Source organism: Melopsittacus undulatus, chromosome 9 (assembly GCF_012275295.1).
Source record: "Melopsittacus undulatus isolate bMelUnd1 chromosome 9, bMelUnd1.mat.Z, whole genome shotgun sequence".
In the NCBI taxonomy this organism is placed as follows: domain Eukaryota; kingdom Metazoa; phylum Chordata; class Aves; order Psittaciformes; family Psittaculidae; genus Melopsittacus; species Melopsittacus undulatus.
In genome coordinates, this window is record NC_047535.1 from 48,810 (window position 1) to 74,343 (window position 25,534).

A 25,534-nucleotide genomic window follows, 5' to 3' on the forward strand; every position below is an offset into this window, starting at 1 on the left:
TGCTGCTGGTGAAAAGAGCGTTGTATCATTATAAGCCTTGGGAACAGACTCACTGCTACCAATACTTGCAAAAGCAGTCAGGCAAGGGGCTGGACTACAGTTAATGAGCCAGGAGTGGTTTTGGGGGTTTTGTTATGGTTTGGTTGTTTTTTCCCCTAAATATATATGCAGAGGAATGCTACTTAGGCAGAAACAAACACACATATACTATTCAAATGATAAAGGGTAATAGAGTGCAAAGCATGGATTTCACTTGCACACGTTTCATTTACAACACCAGAGAAAGACTTTTTCAATTGCTCTCCTGTAAATGCACCTAACCTCATGCTGCATTTTCCCACCCTTTCTTTTAGGTACTCAATCCTCCAAATCCCTGGACAAATTTGAAGAGAAGAATAATCTTACTCAGGAATACAGAAAACCATGTTGTTTCTCTTCAATTCATGAGGAATCACAGTAGTAACTTATCACACAGTATTATCACATAACGACATACAACACATTTCATATTGCCTTATTCCCAAAACACACAAGTAAATCTTCAAGGATGTTTTTTTTCTCTAAATCTGCCTCAGAAGACTGATTAAGTATTACATTGAAAAGTAAATAATATACAAAAACTCCTTGGTAGAAGGAAATGCCTTTAGATAATTTGCAAATTGAGGCAAAACAATCGTGTGCTTTAACTGTTTGAACAAAAACTGTCAATACACTTGCGTGTAGGAAACAACTGCAGAGAGCAAGCTTCAAATATAATTAAAGGATATCACTACCTGAATGCAAGTGATTGCTGGGACCTGCTTCTTCAAAAAATTCATTCTTGAGTTGAATTCCTGGCGAACAAGGTATCCTCGGCAGCAAGCCTGAAGTTTTGTTATCAGGTTCTCATTGGCCAGCCACAACTGCTCTCGGTTATATGCTGCAGTTACTCCAGATATGGTGCTCTGGATTAATGTTATAGAATCATAAAATTGTTAGGGTTGGAAAGGACCTTAAGATCATCTAGTTCCAACTCCCCTGCCATGAGGAACACCTCACATGTCATCCAATGGAGATACAAGAAACAAGATGTTACCATCAGCTTTCCATATTGTGCTTAAGAGAAACTTCAAGGCTGCCTTACAATAAGCAGCACCACCATGGTCCTGTACCCTTTTAACAGCAGGAGAAATTTTTCTGAAATGGGACAATGAGTTTTACCACACATAATCTGATAATGCTCAGTAAAATAAAAGAATTACTAAGCTTGTTAACATGACTACGGTGTTGAAGCATTCTCTCTTAGAAGTGCATTAAGGATGGGAATGGTAGGGACATCAACTTTTCAGAAAAAGAGTATATATTATCTAACCTACCTGTATCTCCTCCCGTGACAGCTGTGTGTCATTTTGCACAAATTCTGCCGGTTCATCCCATCCTCCCTCTTTGGTCCGCAGGTTATGATAATAATGATAGCCTCCTCTCACCCAGTGTTTCACCCATTCACTGCCATTGCCCCCTAAGAGCAGAAACTGCAGTTTAAGTCTCAAAATCAGGCATGTCTTTCCTGCATACACACATTATAACTAGGAAATCCACATACACAGATGCTCCTTCCTCCATGCAAGAGAAGGAAGGTTTCAGAGTCCCTAATGATCTCCCTCATATGAGAATTATCGAAACATAATTCTACACAAGTGGAGAATGTTCTACTATTCACCTTTTTTGGCCTTTTAACCTTAGTTCACAAAGCATCTACAATTGCAACCCGTAACACCCGACTTCTTCTCAGAGGCTTTTTTACCCCTGTTTCTGATTCCACATGCAACAATTTTGAAATTATTTCACTCACAGCTACTTGTGGTTTACCTTCTACCATTTTTCTTCTCTTGACTTCTGACAGCTCTCGCTGATATGTCTCAGCACATTCTGGAGTGACTCCATATAGCCCAACATCCAGGGAACGCAAGGCACTGAGAGTCTGGCTAACATCACCATAGCCTACTGCTTCATTAATGGCCAGAATTCCTAAGGAGACTTTGATAACACAAGGAAGCAGGTTAACCTGGCATTCAGGGGCTCAGTGATGCATAGCAAAACATAACAACAATACTGAGTAAGGCAACATGAACACATACACATGCATCAACTGTAAGTATATACAGAAATATTTTAAATGTATACAAATACAAAATATAAATACAATTGGGCAACTTGCAGTAGTACAGAAAAAGGCATCTTCAGTAAGAGCATCCAACCATATGCGGTACTGCAAATGACAGCACATAACCTGAGTCCAGGTACAGTGCTGATTAACCACCACTATTTCTCAGCAACATACAATGTTTTTGCTCTACTCTCACAACTGATTTAGTTAAGGCAGAACAAGTCACAACTCAAAAGGGGCCTTTTCAACAAGTAGTACTATCTGAAAAAATATGGAGCCGTTTATAAGCAAGTCAAAACCCTGATCAAGAGTAGACGGCAGAGAGGAGCAGAAAAATCATAAAGCATCACTATGGTGCCACTTCAGAACTACAAGTCAAATACATATTCACAAGAGCACAGGAATTGCACTGATGCAATGAACACAAAATACAGTAATTTTCAGCACTAGGTAAGGCTGCAATAAAAAGTCTGTTCATAGGTAGCAGGTAGGTAAGGGTATTTGAAGATCTCATTCAGGCTTAAGGGCACATTCTTTAATCCTGCTTTTGACCAAACACTCCCTGGCATGACATTCAAGCTGCTGCCTTGTCAAACTGCTTGGTGGATGGGAAAATGGTGAAAAAACTGCAGTGGTGCTGCTGGGCACAGTGAAACAAACAGGTAAAACTCTGCCTGACACCCCTGCATTTTTTTTTTTAAGGCAGCTGAGAGAGTAATTCACTGACCAAATCACATCATTATAAATAGCTGAACTAGGCCAGCTGAACAACCTCACTGTCTTTCCTTACAAAGCTTTTTGTGCGCCTATTGATTTTTCTTGGTTCTCAAACATTGACAAATAACAAGTACAAATGGACAAGGCACAAATATAAAAGCAAGCTTATTTCTGCACCAGCAGAGCAAGGACTTGAGGAATCAGCTGTGCCAGAAACTCTACATACTGAGAATTCATGCTGGAGGGCAATCTAGTCCAATCCCATCTTCAAAGCTGGCTAAACTGAGGACCCTGTGCTGCCATGTTTGGAAAATCTCAAAGATAAATTCCACGTTGTCATTAGACAACCCACTTCAGAAGGTACCAGAGAGATTCCAGACTCAGCTTAAACTTTTCAGTTTCCAGTGCAATTGCGTACTCAAAACAAAAATCAGAAGGGACTGACTGTTCATCTTTAGATAACTTTCAGTATCAGCCTAACATCAAATTAGAAGTTCTGGAAGTGGAAAATAAAACATTTTATCAGCACATCAGCAATGGAAAAAAAAAGAAAAAAAAACCCAGAACCAAAAAAAACTAAAGCAATTATAAAGAGAGAAAACAGTCAGACTACTAACACTGTATTAAAGCAAAACAAGCAGACAGGTACCAATGTTGAATATAATGGAAAATTAAGACATTTAGAGCAAATGTGAAAAGAACAATGCAATATTTTAAAAAAGTATTAAAACAAGCTCTCTGAAACACGTGACCCAGCAAAATGCACAGCATGTGCAGACAACAGGCCATTAGAGCATTATAAAATGACTATAAACTCTCATGTTTTGTTAAAGAGAAAACTTCTGCCAGGAAAACAAAACAGCAAACAAACCCCAACAGCCACAAGTTAAGCAGAGTAGTAACTACTTCACTGATTCGAGAAAAAGAAATTACATTACAAAGACTGGGATGTAACAATGGGTGGGCCAGTCCACATGCAAACTGTGCTAGGAAGCAAAGGTGGATATCACTGATGTTTGATATTGTCTGTATTCAAGAAGATGTGAGGTAGTCTAGAAATATTTAGTAGAACCAAAATAAAAGGATGCCACACAAGCAAAATATAATTTACACCAGAAAACACTATTTAAATGGTGAACTTTCTCATAACTATCCACCCACAGTCACATACAATTATTTGCAAATGACCAACAATTTGACAGAGATTTGTCTGATAACACTGTCATACGCAAAGCTAGAAAAATTGCATATCCCTCCCCCCAAAAGATATTTAGTATTTGAAGAATGTGACATTCACTCTTCAAACAAGAATTGCTACACCAGGAGAACCTAAGTGCCTTTGATCTCCTTTGACAGGTTTACATGACATTTCTAGCTCCCAACCTTTCCTTAAGTAACCAGCATTTGGTTGATAATGGGGATTAACTGCAATATTGTGCAACAACACTTACATCTCTCAGACTCCTCCGTGTCCTTGTTAGCCCTGTGAATCCCCTCCTGAATTTCATCTAGCCAAAGTACAGCTGTTTCATCCTGTGTGTCCTGAAGAGAATATGATGAGAAAAATATACACAGCATGAAGAAAAAGGTATTGTTATTTTTACAAAGCAAAATAACCCATACTCAACAATAACCACTATAGTAGTTTTCCATATTAAAGGAAGGAAGAAACATTTCAGTGTTTCTAGTTGGCTCCAGCACCAGGACGCATGTTTATTTGTGACTAGCAGAGACTACTATGTTTCCCTTTCAGGAGACAGGACAAAGAACAAATTCTGCCAACAAGAACGACTGTGACAAGCATAAAGAACACAAGATCAGGACACTGTACCAGTTAGTCCTAAAGCCCTAGATGCTGAGAGGATATGGCTTTCCTTGAACACAAGTTAGGCCTTCAGCAGAACAAGGCTACAAAGAGTTCTTGGAACAAAACCTGCTGATGCACGCCTGTGCACAGAAGCTAAAAACCCATAGATAACTTATGACACATCAGGCTGTTCTTGTCCCTGTCCACTGAAGTTCACAAGCCCTGTAGAATCTTACAGCCAAAAAGCACTGTACATATGATGCCTGCATTTACACGCACAACAGTCAAAGCCATGTTTTAAGCCTTTGTGTTAAGATTGTTCATCAAGGAGCAGTGATCACACAGTACACTGTATTTTGGCTGGGATTTGAAGAAATCATAGAATCAAGGAATGGGTTTGGCTGGAATGGACCTTAAAGCTCATCCAGTTCCAACCCCTTTCCATGGGCAGGTACACCTTCCACTAGACCAGATTGTTCAAAGGCTCATCACCCTGGCCTTGAACCTTGACTGCACCACACAGCTTGGTGTCATCAGCAAACTTTCTGAGGATGCTCAATCCCACCATCCATGTCACTGACAAAGACGTTAAACATCAGCCAGTCCCAACAATGACTCCTAAAGAACACCACTCATCACAGCAGTCCACTTGAGCCATTGACCACAACTCTGACTACCATTGTTCAGCCGATTCTTTATCCACTGAAATGTCCACTCATCAAATCCATGCCTTTCAGGTTTAGAGACAAGGATACCACGCACGACAGTGTCAAATGCCTTGCAAGAAGCCCAAGTAGGTGACACAATCAACTCTTCCTTTATCCATCATTGCAATGCTGTGGCCCCACTGTAGAAGGCTGCCAAATTTGTCAGGCACCCTTAGCCCTTCATTAAGCCATGCTGGCCGTTGCCAATCACTCCCTTATTGTCCATGTGCATTAGCATAGTTTCCAGGAGGATCTGCTGCATGATTCTGCCAGGCACTGATCCATAAGCTCTCAGTTGGCTCCTCATCCATCTCCAGGCAAAGCTCTGCACACTCCAGGGGGGCACTGACATACAGTGCAACACCCCCTCCTTGTCTCCACAGCCTGTGTTTCTTGAAGACCCTGTATCTTTCCATTTCAACATTCCAATCATAGGAGGCTTCCCACCACATCTCCATGACACCAACAATATCACAGCTCCTCCAGTGCGAACACATCTCCAACTCCTCTTGGTTTTTCTATATGCACTGGCATGGAAGCATTTCAGTCATGCCCCTGATGATGTTAGCTTACTGGCTGGAAGTCCTTTTTGCTGCTCTTTAAGTGCAACTTTGCTGACCCCTTTGCTGTGATCTCCCTCCAGGCATCTCCTGCTGGCACTAGCATTAAACTGGTAAGAGCAGGATGGATTGAGATTCCTGTACCACAGCAAATATAGTTTAAAGCCTTCTTCATTGGTTTGGCAAGCCTGGACCAACGACACTCTTCCCTTTCTCTGACAGGCAGACCCCATCCAGCCCCCAGGTTTCTCAAAGCAAGTCCCACAGTTTAAGTAGCCAAACCCCTGCCTGTGGCACCAGTCCCGAAACCATTTGTTAATTCACCAGATGTTACATCCAGAAAGTTAAGAAGAGGAAAGAGACAAGTATTTATCAAGTCCCAAAATATACATGAAGAACAATGATTCAGCAGTTGCCAAACATAGCTTCTCCCCACCCACTACTGCTTCCTGTAGTTAACTACTGAAAGAAACTCTAAAACAAAACTGCTACCCCTCTAATAACTCTCATAATACAAACAGAACACAGGAAACATTTACTTCTGGTATAGAAGAACAATCACACTGCAAAAAAAGAGACAATATTTACAGCATTCAAGAACTTTAGGGCCAGACTGAAAATGAAAATTTCTTACAGGCCCTCAGTGTTTTCACCACTGGTTTGGCAAGTCCAAAACCAACATGTTTAATGATATTTCAGTCAAGGGACTAACATGTCTTTCACAGGCAGATTTCATCTGAAAGCCCAGACTGTCTCACTAAAGTACCAGCAACAGCTATATCTCTGTCCAGGTAGGGGAGGAGAATAATCAAAGAAACAACTTAATGTATTATCACCTCTACCAGCAGAATTCAACCCAAAGACTATGAAAACCATACTGTGCTTTCTCTACAGATTTACTGGTGAAGGCTTCCCAGAAAGTACACAATGTAACATACTACAGTGTCTATGTTTTCTCCCTCTCCATGATATGAGAAACACGCATCACAGCACTCCCCATTCACATAAGCAACTGAATAACATCCATGTGGTGAACTACAATCCCTCTCAGCCCCAAGGTACAGAAATCACCAGTTAGTAACAGTTGGCTTCAGATAGCCAACTATTTCTGCCACAGGATTACTTATAATAAGATCTTCCCATTTCTGGAATTACCACTATGCTGCTGGGAGAAGCTGTAAACTGAACATATGCCTAAATAAGGTAATTTCACACCAACTGAGAGGTTATCATCATGCCTGGCACAAGCTTACATGCACCCTGAAAGGAATTCATTATTTGCTTCTGACTCAGTGGGAGGAAACACTTCAGTACACAATGAGTTCCTGAAGAACATTAATCCTTTCAGGGCCCCTGGGGAAGTTGCTTAATGATTTTAATCAGAAATGTGCATGGTTTTTTCAGCTACTGCCATCACATGGGCTTACCTTTAGTCACAAAACAAGCCCCTAACAAATCTTTCTTCAATACAGTCTAAATCTTAGTCTATATGTGAAATTCTATATTGGTACAGAGCAATGGACTCCACAGCAGGGAGGAAAAAAACCCTAAAAAAACAACAAAAAAAACCCCAATCCAACACTCAAGCAGACATCAGTATTAATTTTGCTAGTAGCATATATTTTGTTCAATTTCTTTTTTCTAATTTTTCACTTACCAGCTTTTTCCGTTTTCAGAAATTTTCTCTTTGTTAAATGTTGTCATAGTTATATACAGCAAAGAAAAGGAAAAAAATACAAAACAACTTAAGCTTGCAGGAAACTTACATTCATAAGTTCAGAACTCCTGGAACAAACATGGTCTACTTGCAAAAACAGATGAGATACGCATCGTGTTTGTGAAGAAATACTATAGACCATTCTGGACCAGAAATTAGCTGTAGTAAGCCATCTCACGCATTTAATATCCTTATACCTATTCTCTGTAGTTCATGAAGATTCGTAAGTCTGGCTGCAAATCTCCTGCTCTAGTACAGAAAGACCCAAAGTGACTGCGTAAGATCAGTCGATGATATGCAGAATGCCCAGCTCTCCACTTTCAGTTTTGATTCCTGGCTTTCAGAATCAGTAATAAGCCCATTACACAGATGTAAAGTTTTTCTGAGAGGGGTATTTCATTGAGCTCACCTGTGCTTTCTCTCTCTTTGCTCGAAGCAGCGTATCCTGGTAATGCTGTGCAACCTTTGGGGTTACACCCTCCAATTTTGCTGCAGGAATTTGTAATGCCTGAATAGTCTTTCTGGTGTCCCCTTCATCCAGAGCTTCATTGATACGACTAATGGCCAAAATCCCTAGGAAAGAAGGTGTATGGAAAAAAAATACAAAGTTCTCGTTTTGGGCAACAATAATAATAAGCATTGCTTTGGAAGAAAAATGCAGCTGAGAACCACAGTATTTTTAGCAGAAAATATTATTTACTAGTAAACAAAGCAAGACTATTTCTTCATCTTGAAGTACTTAACAATGCCTGAGCACTACAACTGGAGGGAAAAAAAAAAAGAAAATACCACATGCAGGGACAGAATTGAGCTCTCAGACATCCAGCTGAGAGATGGTAGAAGAGAATTACCCAAACCCAAATGGACAGAGATCATAAGTTACAGTTTTCCAAGGTTGTGGCTTCCCTAGAAAGAATCTCTGCATGAAGCTAAAGATCTGCATGAAATACCATTTAAAAATACAGTAACTCCATATTTTGGAAAACTCCTATTAAACATATGCAGTATTAGCTGTATTATCAGAGATGTGAATACTATTCAAGTACAATAAAATTATCATTTAGTTAAATAAATAAAAGTATCTTTTACCTAGCTAAATGCAAACAGTCTACATCATACATGTCCTACCTACATCAACCATCTCCTTCAAATTACAAAATAACTTGGGTTGAGATGGATGCTAGAGGTAATCTGATTCAATTCCCTGCTTAAAAGAAGCATCAATTTAAATCATCATGGATCAGCATAGAACAAAGAGATCTTTTAGAGAGAAGAAAGGAAGAAGCTAAGTTAATGTACCCGAAGACTGTGACTTTTTCTTCTACACAGGAAGGAATCACAAAAGTTTATACAAAAGAAGGAGCATCTCAACAGAGATGATATTTGGATAGAGATTAGGGAAAAATATGTTGAAGACACTGTAAGAAACAAAATCATTGAAGTGATAGCACAGCTTCTGTCAAAGAGCAGATACGATAACTGATATAGGAAGGGGCACAGAATTTAAGTAGTAATTCTCTCTGACTGGTTACATAAATGGGGCAAACAAGTCTTTTCCATGGAACAACAATATCTTACAGCTCCTCACTAGAAAGCATTTTTAAATTTTAAACTACTAACAAGGACAGGGGAAATGAAAATATATGCTTGTGTGCCTTGAGGACCTTCTCAGACTAATTTAACTTACAAACAAAAGATAGAATGTGCATAAGGAAGCAGACTAAAGAATTAATAAATTCCCTGTAAGAACAGATGATCTTATTACAGATTTTAAGCATTTTTTTAAACAGAATAAGGAGTTGGGTCTATATATAAAGAATATAGTGTTATATGTATATATGTATAAAGAATAAGGTGTTGGGTCTATGTGAACTTTCAGGCTTCTGCTGTGATCTCTTATATAGAAAAGACTATGAAGCTGGCATCTTGGTGTGTGTGCACACACTGGTGTGGGTCTGTGTTTGTGTGGTTTCCACAAATCTGCTCACGTGACCCAAACAGGAAACCTGGTGTCTATCCTGAGATCCAGGAACCAGCTTAATCAAGACACCAGGCTCTTGACTCAAAACTTAACTGCCACTACAGCATAAGCTTTTTTCAAGGTGAAACACAACTCACCAACTACGCCCAACAAAAAGGAAAAGACACCTGTCTGTCTCAGTGTAAACATGACCTTTGTCACAAATGTGGAACTGATAATCTATCCCCTCGAAGGATGCAAGGCTTTGAGCTAGATATGACAAAGATAACTTAAAAGTAAATGTCATGCTACATGGATATGAAGGAAGTTTTCAGTACTGTTCAAAACCAAAAATTATGATCCCTTAATGAAACTGAAAAAAAACCTAATGGAAAATTAAATCACCTGATACAGAATCTCACAAGAATCTACCTAAGAATAAGTTTGCTTAACTGCTATTTTCAAGGACTCCACTACCTCCACTCTGGATTTTAAGTCAACTAATACCATCTTTGAGAAAGGAGATTTACTCCAGTTTTCCATTTTGCTGAAATTTTCATCGTTATGCTCAATCCCAGTCTTTTACCACTGCTAAAGACAGTTAGTAACAAAAATACTAAAAAAAAAACACACCACAACATAACTAGAAGCAGCACAGAACATAACATCCATTCACATTTCTCACCTTGCATAAGGCTCTGTGAGTATATAAATTTTGGTACTCACACCTGCTGTATTCACTTCTATGGGGTTTTGCATGTTTTCCAATCAGAGATTTACTTTTTTTTGCACTTTAGCCATATTTTGTATTAGAAGACAAGAGCTATGCAGGCATATTCTTCTTCTACTGGTCATAAAATCAATTATCAGTCACTTCAGCTTTCATAGATACCAGGTTTAACAACCAGATGTCATACACAGTGCTAAAAACAGAATAAAAGCTTCCAGTTTCCTGATGTAACTAACTTTAAGCAAAGTAATTACCCTATTAAAAGATCAGACCTATCCATTTCAACTATAATTTCACAGCAGGATCCCAGTATCTAGAATTTAGAATCTGAATGGCATCAAACTGATAATTAAATGTTCTTTGAAAAGAGAAAAATCTGTATTAAATGCCTTAAGCAAAAACATTCGAATACAGAACTGTTGAATAGACAGCATTTCAAAAGAAACTTTTTTGTGCATCTCTGTTGATTTATCACTGAATCAAAACAATTGCAAAAGGCTATTTCTTTGATGCAATAATTGCACTACTGATCTTCAAAGAAGCTTTAATTTGAAAGCAGTGTTAACTACCTTAATTCCAGTTAGAACCAGGAGTTAAAAGGACTGAGAACGACACCTGTAAATAAACTCATCTCTCTGCAGAAATGCATCTGACACACCATTACATATGAGAGATGTCAACACAAAGACTTATTGTACATCTGCAAATCAGATGATGCACAGGTAAGACTAGAGGTATATCCTGGACTGAGTTTGTGGAACTCCCACTAAATACTGGAAAGGTAAAAAGGCCAAAGCACATTCAAAAGGATTAAAAAGGAGAAAAGGAAAACCTGGACAGGGCAGAGACTGCAGCCAAAGAGCAAACAAGACTTCGAGAAAAAGTAACTTCTACTGAAGTAGATTTGGAAGGAGGATGCAGTACTCCAAGACTGGGCTACAGTTATCTCAGGAGATTTTGGTAATACTGAGTTTTGTTAAATTTGAGGGTTTGAAGCAAAATTACAAAATATTCTAGGCATGGCAGACAACACATTTTGTTATGCAAACAAGGCTGAAATGTGCATTGGAAGAATTAATAAACTGTTTGGAGATACTGCACAAATACTCCTGGATTGCCTGATCTCTCCATCAAGGGTCTTGCCATCAGGCCTTCTTGCTCACAACTAAGAACTTCCTAGACGTCTAATATATGGCACAATTACAGGTCAATCAATATCCTTTTGAACTGACACACACCTAATTTTAGCACTCGTTATGAGCCAGGATCAGTCTAGCATGAACTGAGCAGAAAAACTTACTTTCATGTTCTTCATGCACAACTATGTTCACACGATCAATACATGACTGGATATCATTCCATGTGATAAATTCATTTCCTTCTGCACGTGTTTGAGCTTTCAGCTTCATCAAATCATCAATGTATCTGTCAAAGAACAAAACCCAAACCCAACAAACATGACACTGCAACAAGCTGTCCAGGGAACACATAACGGAGCATGAGAATTGCACACAAAGCGGAAGAGGTAATGTGGGGGTTGAAAGCGAAACAAATAGAAAAAGGAGGAAGAAGAGAAAGAAGAAAGGCTGTGTGCAGGATGGTCAATCCAAATGTGAAACAGGTCCAAACAGACAAACTGACAAAAGCACTAGAAAAAAAAATGAGGATCCTGTGGGGTAAGCTGGTGTAGTATTAGTGACAACTCAATGGTACCACAATATGGCTTTAGGGTGAAATCCATGACAAAGTGTTGAGAGAGCACAGAAATCAGACCAATAAGAAACAGTAATTGCAAAAACAAGATCCAAGAGACAATGGAGATTAAATTAATACTGGAATAAATAACACAGAAAGAACATAAAGTTTAAAAAAAAAAAGAAAAAAACAACCAAAAAACAAGAAGTCACAAAATAAGCATCATCACGGACAGACATGATTCTTTGAAATATCCACCTCTGAAAGTTCTCATCTTCAATGTTTGTAAGTCCTGTGACAGGACTGCTCAGTTGTTTCCACACTGTATTCACATCCCCTGAGTCCAAAGCCCTATTAATCAGGGCCACAGAAGACAGCATCTCTACAGCAACAGATAATTCTGGGTGGGTGAGGTTACCCTGCATACAAAGAGGACAAGAAATTAATTCCACTCACTTTTTTCAAACTATTGCTGCACATGGACACTTAATGGTTGTCAGAATAAACAACAAAGCAAAGGCACAACCTTTATGACACAGAAGTAGAAAGATGAATTTCATGCACAAGGCTAGAACAACAAGGAAGGGATTAAAGCAGAAACTTATAGGGCCAAGTAATTAGTTAAAGATTTAGGCATTAAGCTTCATATCAGAACAGACTGAACACCAAAGCAGCTCTGTGAAGACTCAAGAGAGGTTTGCTCCAGAGAACACATTTTACAAGACAGACAAGGTAGATGCAATGATCCATATCAGTTTCCAGAAGGAAGAGAGAAAGTGGTACTTACCTGAGGGCTCTGTTGCTGCAAGGTGGCCAGCTCCCTTTGGTAAAGATCTGCAGCAAACGTATAAACCTCTGGTAACTGGGCATCTGGATTCATCATTTCTGCCACAGTCTTCTCCGCATCACCCATTCGAATTGCAGAATTAATTCTGGCTACCACTGCCAGCCCTAGAAATTCAAAGAGGTAGAAAAAAGAATGAGGAAGACCAACAGTTTAGTCCCCAGCACTTTCATTCTACTCAATAATCAGATACCTAACAAGAATAATTCGCTTAGCTGAAGGAAATGAGTGAAGCTTTCTGATCCATACTTCCCCAGTTAGTCTTCCATTACTGCAAACAACTGAAATACATGCCTTCTTTAAGGTAACACTCATGTTTGAAACCAGCTCATCTTTTTGCCTGGTAACCAAAAGACTGTGTCACCATTTCAGTCTTCTGATAGTAAGAAGCCTCATAACTGCAAATTATTGGATGGATGGATAGTACCAACTTTTTCTTCCTATCTACATCTACCCTGTATCTATCTTTCTCAAGGCAGTAACAGGCCCTCTTTAGCAGATACACACTGGCTAACTTTAAAATAGTGCAAGCAGGTAAACAAATGCTGACTTTCCATGCTGAAAAAGTAGGGAACAAAGATAGCCTTCTAGTTATTAAGCATTCACTATTTTCCTCTTGTATTTTAAGCTCCCTCTCCTCATATCCCTAGCAGTCTCCTTTCTACCTATTGCAAATGGAACTAATTGCTCCTGCACAGCCAGAACTGACCACTTCTCCAGGGAAGAGCTCTGCATGCTGTCAGAAGCATTCACCAAAAAACATCCAGCCATCATGATCTGCATTTTGTTTACTACCTGATATTTAGAAACAGTTAAATGTTCTGTAGCTCAAACCAAGGAAGACTTATGTCAATGATCAGCTTTCACACCCTGCGGAACATTCCAGATGTTCTTCAGAGATACATAGCAAAAAAACCTCATGTAAGCATTCTAGAAAAAGAGATTATTCAAAGTGGATGCAAAAGTTCCATGTTTCTTGATATTACAAATTATGTGCTGTTATCTCCAGCTGTACTGTAAGAGCTGGATAAAACACACTACAAATAATCAGGGCAACTATCTCTCCCCAGCGTTCTTAGCAGCTGTTAGAATGTTTAAAGAACATAAGTGTTTGAAGCAGACCTCACATATGCCCACACAGACCCACATACTGTGCTGTCTCATCCTTTTAATCACATTCATGGTCACTTTGCTGCAAGAATTTCTGCTTATCCTTACTTTGCTGATACCGTTGTGCTGCCATGTTAGCAGCATCCACTCCCAACTGCAACTCTTCCTTCTGCATAAGACCTGTAAGGCCAGCCTGAGAAAAACAAAACAAAACAGAAAGTGGGAGGGTGTAACGCTCTCAGCTTATTCACCTCAACTGGCTCCAGAAAAAAAAAAAGTTTATCCTTAAAACACTCTAATACACATAGCTTCTGGAAACAGTGCCACGTCAGGAAGATGGAAACTACCCACCAGATTCTCAGTTCATATGCTGAAATAGCACATGTACAACCTGATCCCCTTTACAACTTTAGAAGTGCAGTTCCATGAACACAGTGATTAACAGCAAGACCCAGCATCCAAAATCATAAAATATTTAGGACAAAGGGAATAAGTTAATGGGAAAAGACTCCCTGTATATGATTTGCATACCTCCTGTTTCTGTTGTCTATCATTCAAAAACTGCTTGAAATACCAGTCACAATATTCTCGTAGCAATCCTTGAAGCCCAAGGGCTGGTGTTGCCAAAGCTTCATACAGCGCCAATGCATCTCCTCGTTCCAAAGCTAGGTCAATCTTTGATATTGCTGCATGTGCTAGCAACAGTAAAGCAGAGTTTTCAGAGAAACAGTAAATAAGGAAGTCCCATGTTTTATATAACCTACTGCTCAGGAAGAAATACTCTAGACCTGATACATAGCAAGTTATGTATGGAATCCAAATAGAAGACTTCCAAAGTTGATTGCAAAGTAGTACTTGAAGAAGAGGTTTAAAGCTGGAAATAGCATGCATTACTCAAGATAACAAACAAGGGCCCAGTGTCATGGACTGTCCATTAACTAAAAGGAAGGGCAACAGAAGTCAAAATTAACGCACCCTTCAGCTACATACTCGGCAAAAAAGAAAGAAAAAGGAAAAAAGACAAAAACCACCACCCAAACCCCCACAAAAGCAAGGGAGCTGCCTTCCACTTCTGTCAGCATTACAGAAAGCAAGGACAAGCACAGGTATCAGTTTTAAGTACTCTCTTAATTTATACTGTTACTTTAGCATGATACTTACTATTTACTTTATTGATGTTTCCCTGTATCTCAGCTTGAGTCAGGAGTTCTTCATACACATCTCTCTCTCTCTCTGAGTTTTCTGAGGCCATCTGAAGATGAAATACAAACTAATCAGTGTTTCTACAAGTTTTCTTTGATCTCACAGATCTTCTCACTGAGAAGGTCAGGGGGGATAACTGATTATCTATATAGAGCTGTGACAGGTCATAGACTATCTCTACACATGCAAAAAAGAAGCTCTAAAAGTAAATAAGTATTAAGTAAGTATACTCATTGATACAGAGAGTTCAGAAACATCTTATTTCAATGTACTGGCTCTCTACAAACTCACAGTAGAGGTCCAGAACATAGAAAACAGTACACATAGCTAAGCATTTGATGTACAGTGTTCCAAACCAACACTGACTCCTTCAGAGAGTACCAAGCAGTTTTGCTCATCATTTCATTGTTAGGAAAACATATATACATTGTATGAAAATACACAGATATCATTCCCAACATATAAAGGCTGGATCATCTTTCAGAAAACTAAACAGAGTAGCACAGCTAACTGCTGTCTGTCTTCTACAATAGAAAGACAAGCTACTGGAGAACATATCAGAACACCACCAGGAGTAAATCCACCTTATAACACTATACATACAGGACTGTAATACACATTGTGTATTACTGTTTACAATGCAATCAAAATTGCAACTCATGCAACTATATGGTTTGAAAGAATAACTGATCACCCTATTTTTAGCATTCATCATCTTGTCTTGCTTTGCTTTGTAGAGTGTGTTTTGGTAAGTGGATTCCAGTTGATCATCAAGATTTATTAGCATTGCATTAGGGTTCTTCATTGCCATAAGAGTGTCAGCTGGAACCTGATGGTCAATTGCTTCATTAATGGCAATGACAGCAGCATGTACTGAAAAACAAATCACAGTCTGTCAGTTAGTCCCAAACACAACAGATCTGTTAAGAATTAAGAAATTAACTGGGAAAGGTAGAAGAACTAGAAAGCCAACCGCATTCTGGGATACATCAAAAGAAGCGTGACCAGCAGGTTGAAGGAGGTGACCCTGCCCCTCTACTCTGCTCTCGTGAGACCTCACTTGGAGTATTGTGTGCAGTTCTGGTGTCCTCAGCATAAAAAGGACATGGAACTGTTGGAAAAAGTCCAGAGGAGGCCACAAGGAAGATCAGGAACTGGAGCACCTCCTGTATGAAGACAGGCTGAGAAAGTTGTGGCTGTTCAGCCTGGAGAAGAGAAGGCTGCGTGGAGACCTCAGAGCAGCCTTCCAGTATCTGAAGGGGGCCTACAGGGATGCTGGTGAGGGACTCTTCATTAGGGACTGTAGTGATAGGACAAGGGGTAATGGGTTAAAACTTAAACAGCAGAGGTTTAGACTGGATATAAGGAAGAAATTCTTCACTGTTAGGGTGGTGAGGTGCTGGAATGGGTTGCCCAGGGAGGTTGTGAATGCTCCATCCCTGGCAGTGTTCAAGACCAGGTTGGATGAAGCCTCGAGTGACCTGGTTTAGTGTGAGGTGTCCCTGCTCACCTCAGGGGGGTTGGAACTGGATGATCTTAAGGTCCTTTCCAGCCCTAACTACTCTATGATTCTATGAAATTAACCAGAAAGCAAAAGCACTATCTGAGTACCTCTCATTCCACCACAGATTCCTGACAAAAAAATGCCAGCTTACTCCCTAGTACAATATTCTAGCTACTCAAATCATTGTGTTCCAGAAAGAAAAAAAAAAAACCAAAAAAAACACACAAGGGAAAGAAAAAATCCTCTTCCCAGTCTTCTAAAAGGCCTGTCAAAAGGAGTATTTCACAACAGGGGGCATTAAAACCAATGCTTTAAAAAAACATGCCTATTTGAATAATCACATAAAACAAAACTCCGTTTTTCCTTACACGCTGCTTCATCCACAGAAAGTTCATTTGCAAGAATTCCTCCAATCTTGCTGAAGGCAGGCATCTGAATGCCATACTTCTCCAGTTCAAGTCTCATATTACTGATTTCCTCCTCTGCAACATACATTAAATCAACGTTAAGCAGGCTCAAACACATTAGGAATCAACATTTCTATACCAACTACTGCTACAAAAAAAATGTAGGATAACTACAATAAATTACAATTACTGTTTAAATAATACTTTGACTGTAACTCAGTACGTGAAAAATAAATGAAAACTGACAGACATTTTGCACACTTTCCTAAAAGCTACAATTCTCCCAGAAACTCATACAGGAATATTCTGTAGTCTCTCTCACTAGAAAGCAACACATGAGTCTCATGAGGAGCTGGAAACAGACTCCATCATTCTGAGGTGTCTCAGCTACAGCTGCCAACAGTCCAGGAAAATGCATAGGTAATACTAAGCATTCTTCCCCCCCCCTCCCCCTTTCCAGAGACTATGCTGGGAAAAACGAATGTTGCTAAATACCTTACAACTCAAAAATAGTTCATAGTTTATATTCCTTTTAACTCAGACGTGTGCCCTCAGGTAGGAGCCTCACAAAATACAGAATTTGACACTTTAGCAAAAATAAGGAACTGAAACCTTGAGGAAGCATATGGACATGAGACTTCATGCTGGTATCTCCTGCAGCTGATCAGCTGGCAAACTCTTCTTCAGCTAGCAGCTCTACTTTAAACTGTCAAGGGATGTCAGAACCATGTACCAAGTTCCAGATTAAAGCCTCTCCCAAACAGATGAAGGTACGGCTTAAGCAATTCACAATAGTGCCAAAAAAGTTAAAGGGGCTATTATTTGCCAAAGTAATGATTAGCAAACTGATGGCTATTTAGACTTTAAAAGTGCCCTAATCAAAACTTTTCCTTAAATTACTAGAATTCCTCACAACCACTGATTTTGAATTTAATTTACATTTACAATATCAACAGTTACAATCCTTTAACTGATCTATAACACATCTAGTAGAGGAGGAGATAAAGTTGGCACATGTATCAGCACTTTTACCTGTGAAGTCCACCTTCCCATATAAATCCTGAATCTGGGGGGCAAGACCCAATTTGAACAGATACAGGCTAGAAAAGAAAACAGACAAATTAGAACTAGTAATTTTTCATTGTGGTTCTGACAATGATGGCTAATTTCAGTAGATATAGATTCAAGCAGCCACTCAGGATTACCTGAGTGAGCATAAAAACTCATAATCACGAAGAGGGTGAGCTGACTCCTCTCTTCCCCCCCCCCCCAGTGGCACATAACTAGTCCACAAGTCTGAAGTCTTAAGAACTACAGAATGGTCAAGGCTAGAAGAGTGCTCTCATTTGTCTTGTTCAAGCTCCCTCCTCAAGCAAGATCACGTAGAACCAGCTTCCCCAGCATCACGTCTACATGTTTTTGGAAGACCTCCATGCATGAAGACTCCACAACTTCTCTGGGCAACTTGTGCAGTGTGGCCTGACCATGCTGAGTAGGAGCAAAAATACTCACTAAGCTATTTAGCTCACTAAAAGGGTGTTAATGTATTTACTTGGAGCCTGCTACAAACGAGGGATGAATCCATACAGTTAACGACAAATGGCCCTGGGGAAAGAGAAGCAATTCCTCTCCTTTTGGCCTGTTGTGCCAGATCAGCAAAGATCACAGAAATACACCCTTTATTAGAATATCTCACTATACAGGAACACTAAAAAGAAACTATTAATAAAGTCAATACCTGTTCCTCCAGTAAACTCAGTTTTAATGTGATTAGAAAATAGCACATAAGCAATTCCACTTTTTCACATGACTTCAACATATCAAATCTACATCTCAAATCATTATAAATCTAAGCGGATTCCCCCACCCCAAAAAAAACCAAAACCGAAACAGAAAGACAAGGCAGGAACATTTCTGACCTATGGATCATCAACCAAACCGCATTCTAGATCTTTTCTTAACTGAAATATACTTTGGCACTAAGCCTGAAAAAGAACAAATTCTTCTAAAAATATCCTTTTCCATATTTACATCTACATGACAGAATTATTCTTCTTACCTTGATAAGTAAAATTATTTTAAAGATAAAAACTTAGAGCTGCCTTTGCAGAAATACCTGCTACTGAGCATTTTGGCCAAAATGGTTAACAACTGAAAAAACTCACATACTATCAACTCAGCATTAATAGACAAAAGATTATAACTTCTACAGACCTAAATACTGGGACTGTTTACAACTATTAATTTAGCTCCCTGAATTAATTTCCTTTTCCTAATATATGGTCTACAAAGACTGAAGTAAACTCCATGTTCTTGTGAAGCCTGGTAATTGTCCATAATTCATACTGCTCTGGGGGACAAGGACTGGGAACAGCCACGAAGCAACAATGAACATGTAACAAGACTACATGCCCACCAACCCCTGGCATAAAGTAGCTACAGTAACTATGACAAAGTTGCCAGTGAGGGAGAAACTTTTCCATAACCTAAACAGAAAGGAGCACTGGTCTTGATAGTGACAGTGTACCCCACCATAGGTATACTCATCACTGCTCTATAAACACCAAATTACTTACTCGGCAGGGATAACTCATTTTAGATCTAAAGTTGGGATCCAACTCACTTCTATAAATAAGTTCATTTACAGAAATCTGAAATATAACACTCAGATAAACACAATCTATATCTCTCTGGATGTCACACTGGCAACAGATCAGGGAGCAGAACAAGCTATTCTTGAGAACTGAAACTGAACAAGTGACAGGTAAAGGCCTAAATGTACACAGTCCAGCATGCAATCACGTAGTAAATGCTACAAAAGGTACCCGTTTTAAATAAAAATCTCAACATGTTCCAAAAGCTACACCTGCATTCAAACCAGCTAGCCAAGAGGGAAGAGGGCACATTCAACAAATTAATCCTCCAGTTTTTCTCAAAAACTGAATTATCCTACTCAGTCTAGGCAAGATTTTGAAATTTAGGAGACTTTCCTACAGCAGCTCCTGCTTGATCAGTTACTGTGGTCATCATGACACAGCACAATGCTGCGACCACACTGGCTTTCATTCAGAGATTCGGCTGATCCCTAGATAAACTAGTATTTTCCCTTCTCACAAACACTTTTTAGGGGTTCAGGCTTTCCCTTTAAGCCCCAGAAAGTTTAGCTCTGCCTGAAGTCAGTAGAGAGGGAGGGTGAGAACTGAGGTGGGAAGGTAGAAATCAACATACTTGACTAGTTCTTTTTCCTTCAACATCTCATTTGGCCACTGCCCAAGGCAAAATACTGGCTTTGTGGATCTTTGCTCTGACCCAGTAAGATTGTTCTGTTAGAAAATTCAGCCTCATCCAGCCTTCAGTTCAGCTCTCTCCCCTCTTGCCTTTCATCAAGATTACAGAAGCAGTTAGTTTTCTACCTAGCATGCCTTACCTGAGCGCATGAATACAATAGATACAGCGTGGCATGTTCTTGCGATCATAGATATCTGTAGTTTCTGGGTAGAATATCTAAAGATAAAAGAAAGTTAGCAGCCTGAATTATACTCACGCTACATAGCCAAATCACATAACTGATAAGCTGAATAATTCTGCAGTATACTAATGAAACAGTCCGCAGAACAAAATTCTTTTTGCTTCTTAGCCCTGGTCCAACATTCCTCCTACCTGAAGCACCAATTCTATCACCCAAAACAAGGTTCCCCTTTTTCTGCCTGCATTGTATATACATGGATGAGTACACTCTTTCTTTTGGTGCCCACCAAGATACTAGATCATAACGTATTAATGAGTTTAGTGAAAACCAAGAGATTAAAAAAACACTTGCAAGGGAGAAAAAGATTTTGTGACAAAGGGAAACTGAGATCAGCACTGAGATGCTCTGCATAAATTTTCAGTTAGCCAGACACAAAAGCTTTCAGACAGTCTCAAATCCAAAGCTCTTCAAAGTTTAACGCAAGCAGCTAATACTCAAAGTGTCAATTCGGAAGTGTTGACAAGGTACATTACTTTCTAGTTACTGGAAGGCTCCCTGCTGTTGCCTATGAGCACAAAGTAGCATTGCTCTTTCTGTAAAGGCAAGAGCAACTGAAGGATACTCACAGTTCCACAGCATTAGTTCCCTGGGTCTTCTGCATGGGAAAATACTTAGAGCAGCAATATCCCTTTGTCAATACAAAGGACCCAGTTTATTCAGTATCTCATAATATATTGATTCCTGCCCCACAAACCCAGGTACATCTGAAAACCTTACCTCATACCTGGCTCTTCTCTTTGTCAAGCTGCTCATCACAAACCCCAGCAAGGTTCAACTAGTAAATCTGAGCAAGTTACAAGACTACCAGGCAAGTTTGAAAAACTTTGCCAAGTGTGCAAGCATGTATGAAAACAAAACATATATCAGATTAAACTACACAATGCTGGTTTTGGTGAGACTAAGCATAACATGGCTTACAAAAAAAAAACCAACCAAAAAACCCCGAACAACCCATGCTGAACAGTCTATCTAGCCATTCCCCTAAGGAATTGACTAAGCTACACCAGGAACATTTCAACTTGATGTGAAAATTTCATAGGAAAACCTGAAGAAATGAGCACAGTATTTGCTGTTGCACTGCTTCTTTTATTATAAACCCTAAAAAAATGTCCTATAAAAAAACAAAAAAAAGTCCAAGACTTTCACAATCAAACTGTAGCTCAGACAACTGCTCAACAGAAAGCATGGGAAGAACAATGTAACACAGACCAGTCAATCTCATCTCTGTTCCTGGAAAAATCTTAGAGCAGATTCTCCTGGAAAGCATGCTAATGCACATGAAAAACAACCAGGTGCTTGATGACAGCCAGCGTGACTTTACTAGGGGAAATCCTGCCTGACCAATTTGTTGGCCTTCTATGATGGGGCTACAGAACTGATGGACAGAGGCAGAGCAGCTGACGTCATCTACCTGGACTTGTGCAAAGCATTCGTCACCGTCCCACACAACATTCTTGTCCCTAAATTGGAGAGACATCAGTTTGATAGAGGGACCATTCGGTAGATAAAGAACTGGCTGGATGGCCACACACAAAGAGTTGTGGTCAATGGCTCAATGTTCAATTGGAAAACAGTAAAGAGTGGCATACCTAAGGGATCAGTGCTGGGACCAGTCTTGTTCAACATCTTTGTCAGTAACATGGACAGTGGGATTGAGTGCGCCCTCAGCAAGTTTGCTGATAACACCAAGCTGTGTAGTTCAGGTGATACACTTGAGGGAAGGAATGCCATCCAGAGGGACCCTGACACACTTGTGAGGTGGGCCAATGCCAACCTTATGAAGTTCAACAAAACCAAGTGCAAGGTCCTATATCTGGATTGGGGCAATTCCAGGCACAGCTACAGGTTGGGCAGAGAAAAGATTCAGAGCAGCCCTGTGGAGAAGGACTCTGGGGTGCTGGTCAATGAGAAAATGAACATGAGCTTCAGTGTGTGCTCGCAGCCCAGAAAGCAACTGTATCCTGGGCTGCATCAAAAGAAGCGTGACCAGCAGGTCAAAGGAGGTGATCCTGCCCCTCTGCTCTGCTCTCGTGAGACCTCACTTGGAGTATTGTGTATAGTTCTGGTGTACTCAACATAAAAAAAGACATGGAACTGTTGGAACAAGTCCAGAGGAGGCCACGAGGATGATCAGGGACCAGAGCACCTCCCATATGAAGACGGGCTGAGGAAGTGGGGGCTGTTCGGCCTGGGAAAGAGAAGACTGTGTAGAGACCTCATAACAGCCTTCCAGTATTCTGAAGGATGCAGGAGAGAGACCCTTCATTAGGGACTGTAGTGGCAGGACAAGGGGTAATGGGTTCAAACTTAAATAGGGGAAGTTAGGCTAGATACAAAAAAGAAGTTCTTTACTGTGAGGGTGGTGAGGCACTGGAGTGGGTTGCCCAAGGAAGTTGTGAATGCTCCATCTCTGGCAGTGTTCAAGGCCAGGCTGGACAGAGCCTTGGGCAACATAGTTTAGTGCAACGTGCAGGGGGGTTGGAACCAGATGATCTTAAGGTCCTTTCCAACCCTAACTATTCAATGATTCTATTCTATGATTCAACAAATGTTATGCAAAAATAGTGATAGTAAGGATATAGTACAGAAGGTCAGTGATTTTGCTCCTAATCATTCTCACACACGTAACAGAATGAAATCTTTCAACAACTTTTAGGAGAGAATTTCTATAGGGATGTAAATCTAGAAAATTAAGAATTAACTGGATGAAGTCTGCTGATTTCCATATCACAGCAAATGCTTCCACAGAATGTAAAGCTTTTCTGATATTATTTCTTTATCTGCATGTAAAACACAGAAATTACCTTGGGGAGACCAATCTCAGCCATGGCATTCAGCCACTGGATTACATTATCTGTGTGCCGGAAATGGAGACCAGTTGCCTGAAATAAGAATGGACAGGAACAAGAGGGCAGTAAGAAACAAGGCATCACAGCTGCCAGGAAGAGCAGGGACGTTTATTAGGATGGATAGTTAAAACAGTACTCTGACAGAAATGGGAAGTCTTCTGTACATGATTATATTGATTATTTATGACAAACTCTTTCACATGAATACAGACCCAGATATACAGCTGAGTCCATTCAGACACATACACACACACATACACCCCTTAACTAGAGCTAAGATGAAGTTTCTCAGGCAACAATAACAAACTAACTTTCTGTTTATTTGCTCAAAGTACCTCCATGTGCACATTTTCCTGTTTCAGATGTCTGCCTAAAGTAGGACCTATGGCTTATAGCTCTCACCTTATATCGGGTCTGCTCCCTATCATAGATTTTCTTCACAGAAACCACTTTAGGGGAGAAGAAGTTTCCAAGTTTGGCCAGGTAGACTCCGTTTCTCAGTCCTTCTTCCAGCTCTGTTGTTGGAGGCAGCTCCTCATTCAGACAGGCCTCCATCCATCTGGAAGTGCAAGAACAACAAAGTTGGTCACTTGAGTGTATTTCCAATTTGTGAACACAACCCCATGCTAAGCAAGTTTTATGCTGCTACTGCTGTCATACTCTAGCATACTATTTACTTAGCATTAGGGATTGCAAGTGGGCATAGCACTACCAGACAACCTGCGTCATTAAAATGCTAGTCAGCAACACTTCAGACAAAATATTAACAAGTATGAAGTCCAAACAGCCAGACTTCCACAAGTGGTTAAGATACCACCTCACTACCACATTTCTCCTTCAGTCCATGATTTAGGTGGTACTGTTCTAGACATAGTGGCCAACCTGTCCTTTTAACTAACTTAAATCCTTCTTGAGTATAGGCTTCTCTCACAAGCATTTCCTTACTCTCATTAAGTATTCACTAGTTATTTCATGACTTTGTACCACTTAGTCAAGCTCTTTTAGCTTATCTCATAGAGAGGCCCTACAATGTTGACACTAAGTGTGTCTTCCCAACCTATACATTTTCTCCCACACTACTATGCATTTCAAAAACAGGGGCAGGCAGAGATGGGAATGGAATAGGCATTCCTCTCCTCATGATTCTCCCTTATTTCCTTCCATCTCATTTAATGGTATCACAGATCATCATGACAAAAAACAAAGACTACAAATAATCTGAGAGGTCACTGTTCTCAAAATGGAGGTGCACCTTGATATTTGTTCCCTACAGGACTCCCAGAGGCTATATACTGCAAGCTCAACTACAGTTTCTTTCAAAGATGACATGCTCCCTGGCTGTTCTGTTCTCTGCAGAGGCATGGGCCACATTCTAAAGCATTTTCTTTAGATCATGCCTCATTTGTAGCTAAACTGTAAAGCTCTTACAGGACGGATAAGACTTGGATCAATAAAGAAAACAGCAATTCAGAATAGCAGTAGCCCATATTATAAAACAGAGCTGATAGTATAACATAAGCAAGGTTAATAATTTGGCTTGCAGGGATGATAATTCCACATTACTGGAACTGATCTTAAATGCAGACAAGTAAGAGGAACCTGCTTGAACCCAATGAACAGAATTTTAATATTCTAAATGCTCTTTCAGATGGATACATAACTATAAACTATTTAGCTCCATATTAATCCAGGCAAAGTAACGGCAAACACCATACTAGATGCAAGTGATAACAGATTCAATTAATAACTGTAGTAAATTAAAACAATTTCATAGAAATCAGTTCTGTAAAACCCAATGTGGCTCTGTTGACTAACTAAAACTGCAGACACTTCACATCTGCGAGATGTGAGGCTTCATGCCTCATAATATTCTGATTAAAATCATGCATACAAAGAATAGCTCACATATACTGAGAAGAGACATCTCCAACCAGTGTTTTCACGGGGATTCATGAAATGGTTCCTTTTCCAACGTATTTTGGCACAGATGCATGCTACACCCCCTCCTTTAGTTTTTCACGTAAACATGAAAATTGAGGCTGACAAAAT

General features: G+C 39.8%; 1 protein-coding gene across 1 annotated transcript in view; it reads right to left on the bottom strand.

Moving 5' to 3' along the window:
• Nucleotides 1-25,534, bottom strand: part of LOC101881109 (ras GTPase-activating-like protein IQGAP1) — a 60,240-nt gene that overhangs the window by 20,069 nt on the left and 14,637 nt on the right. Inside the window, exons 3-19 of the mRNA XM_005140611.3 lie at nt 23,888-24,044; nt 23,441-23,518; nt 20,535-20,611; nt 18,140-18,207; nt 17,069-17,182; nt 15,891-16,069; nt 15,155-15,245; nt 14,525-14,688; nt 14,102-14,186; nt 12,827-12,990; nt 12,298-12,458; nt 11,645-11,769; nt 8,064-8,227; nt 4,315-4,405; nt 1,849-2,016; nt 1,356-1,498; nt 774-944 (exon numbers count right to left, since the gene is read on the bottom strand). Of these exons, the coding sequence (XP_005140668.1) occupies nt 774-944; nt 1,356-1,498; nt 1,849-2,016; nt 4,315-4,405; nt 8,064-8,227; nt 11,645-11,769; nt 12,298-12,458; nt 12,827-12,990; nt 14,102-14,186; nt 14,525-14,688; nt 15,155-15,245; nt 15,891-16,069; nt 17,069-17,182; nt 18,140-18,207; nt 20,535-20,611; nt 23,441-23,518; nt 23,888-24,044 (2,200 nt within the window). The remainder of the gene's footprint in view (nt 1-773; nt 945-1,355; nt 1,499-1,848; nt 2,017-4,314; nt 4,406-8,063; nt 8,228-11,644; nt 11,770-12,297; nt 12,459-12,826; nt 12,991-14,101; nt 14,187-14,524; nt 14,689-15,154; nt 15,246-15,890; nt 16,070-17,068; nt 17,183-18,139; nt 18,208-20,534; nt 20,612-23,440; nt 23,519-23,887; nt 24,045-25,534) is intronic.